We start from the raw sequence: 1,232 nt of genomic DNA on the forward strand, positions 1-1,232 counted from the left end.
GTTGGGCCATCTATTGGAGCCTCCACAAAAGCGACCATCTCTAGCTCCTCATCGTCTTGTTTTATGGCCACCACGGCCGCGTCGTGGACCGACTCCTGGCCGAGGATTGCATGCTCCACCTCCGCCAGCTCAATCCGGTGGCCGCGGATTTTGATCTGCCGGTCCATGCGCCCGAAGAACTCTATCTGACAATCCTTCGGCCGATAGCGCGCACGATCCCCTGTGCGATACGCCCTCACTTCCTGGCCGTCGATGATGACATCTATAAAGCGATCCTTGTCCAATGCCGGGTCAGTGTATCCTCGAGCGAGACCATCTCCTGTGACGACCAACTCTCCCATCACCCCGGGCGGGACAAGCTGTTGCCGCTGGTCCATGATGTACGCTCCGGAGTTGCTGATTGCATGACCGATCGGGACTCCGTGCAGGAACTCCTCATTAGCCACTAGCTTATAGACCGTAGTGAGAACCGTGTTCTCCGTTGGACCGTAGGCATTATAGACGCCACCTGGAAGGAGCCTTTGCGCTTCTATTGCATCCCGAGTATGAAACCGGTCTCCGGCAACATAGAGGACATCGAGGGAGCTGATGGAATTAGGTATATCACCCAGGTATTGCTTCAGCAGTGCGGGTGGAAGCATGGTCGCACAGATCCGTTCGCGAGAAAATACAGCGGCCAGAGCTTGGCTGTCCAAAGTGGTGGCATAGTCAATACAGACCACAGTCCCGCCATTTAGCAGTGCCGCATATATCTCCCACACCGACGCATCGAATGAGGTGTTTGACAAATGGGCCACGGAGGGTGCTTTTGGGAGTATGCGCACAACATTGCTCTCCTTCACTAGCCGGACGATTCCCCGGTGCTCCACCATAACACCCTTGGGTTTGCCTGTCGATCCTGACGTGAAAACAACATATGCCAGGCCTGTTGCGCCAGGCCGCGTAATTAGGGTTATGGAATCATGTAGGGCTCGCTGGTCCAGTGTGTCGCCACCCAGAGTATCGCCGATGCGTACCAGTTCTAGGTCAGGCGACTGCAGTACCGGAGGAGGCACGTCAGGCCCGAGGAAGACCAGTTTGAGACCCTCAACGGCCGCCAATATTGCGTTAATCCGGGAAGCAGGCACGTTCACGTCGAGCGGCAGATATGCTAGATTGGCCTTCAAGATACCGAGGAAGGCTGTAATCGTCTGGCAGCATCGCGGCGACAAGACGGCAACGAGCGACTCTGC

General features: G+C 56.3%; 1 protein-coding gene across 1 annotated transcript; it reads right to left on the bottom strand.

The window, feature by feature from the left end:
* Positions 1-10: 10 nt before the first annotated feature.
* Positions 11-1,200, bottom strand: PGRI_096260 (AMP-dependent synthetase/ligase; the record flags this gene model as incomplete). Its single annotated transcript, XM_040797339.1, has 3 exons — positions 11-20; positions 94-1,021; positions 1,134-1,200. The coding sequence occupies 3 exons, from the start codon at positions 1,198-1,200 to the stop codon at positions 11-13; spliced, it is 1,005 nt and encodes a 334-aa protein (XP_040649789.1).
* Between the last annotated feature and the right edge of the window lie 32 nt (positions 1,201-1,232).

The sequence above is a fragment of the Penicillium griseofulvum genome (genome assembly GCF_001561935.1).
Source record: "Penicillium griseofulvum strain PG3 chromosome Unknown contig_65, whole genome shotgun sequence".
NCBI lineage: Eukaryota > Fungi > Ascomycota > Eurotiomycetes > Eurotiales > Aspergillaceae > Penicillium > Penicillium griseofulvum.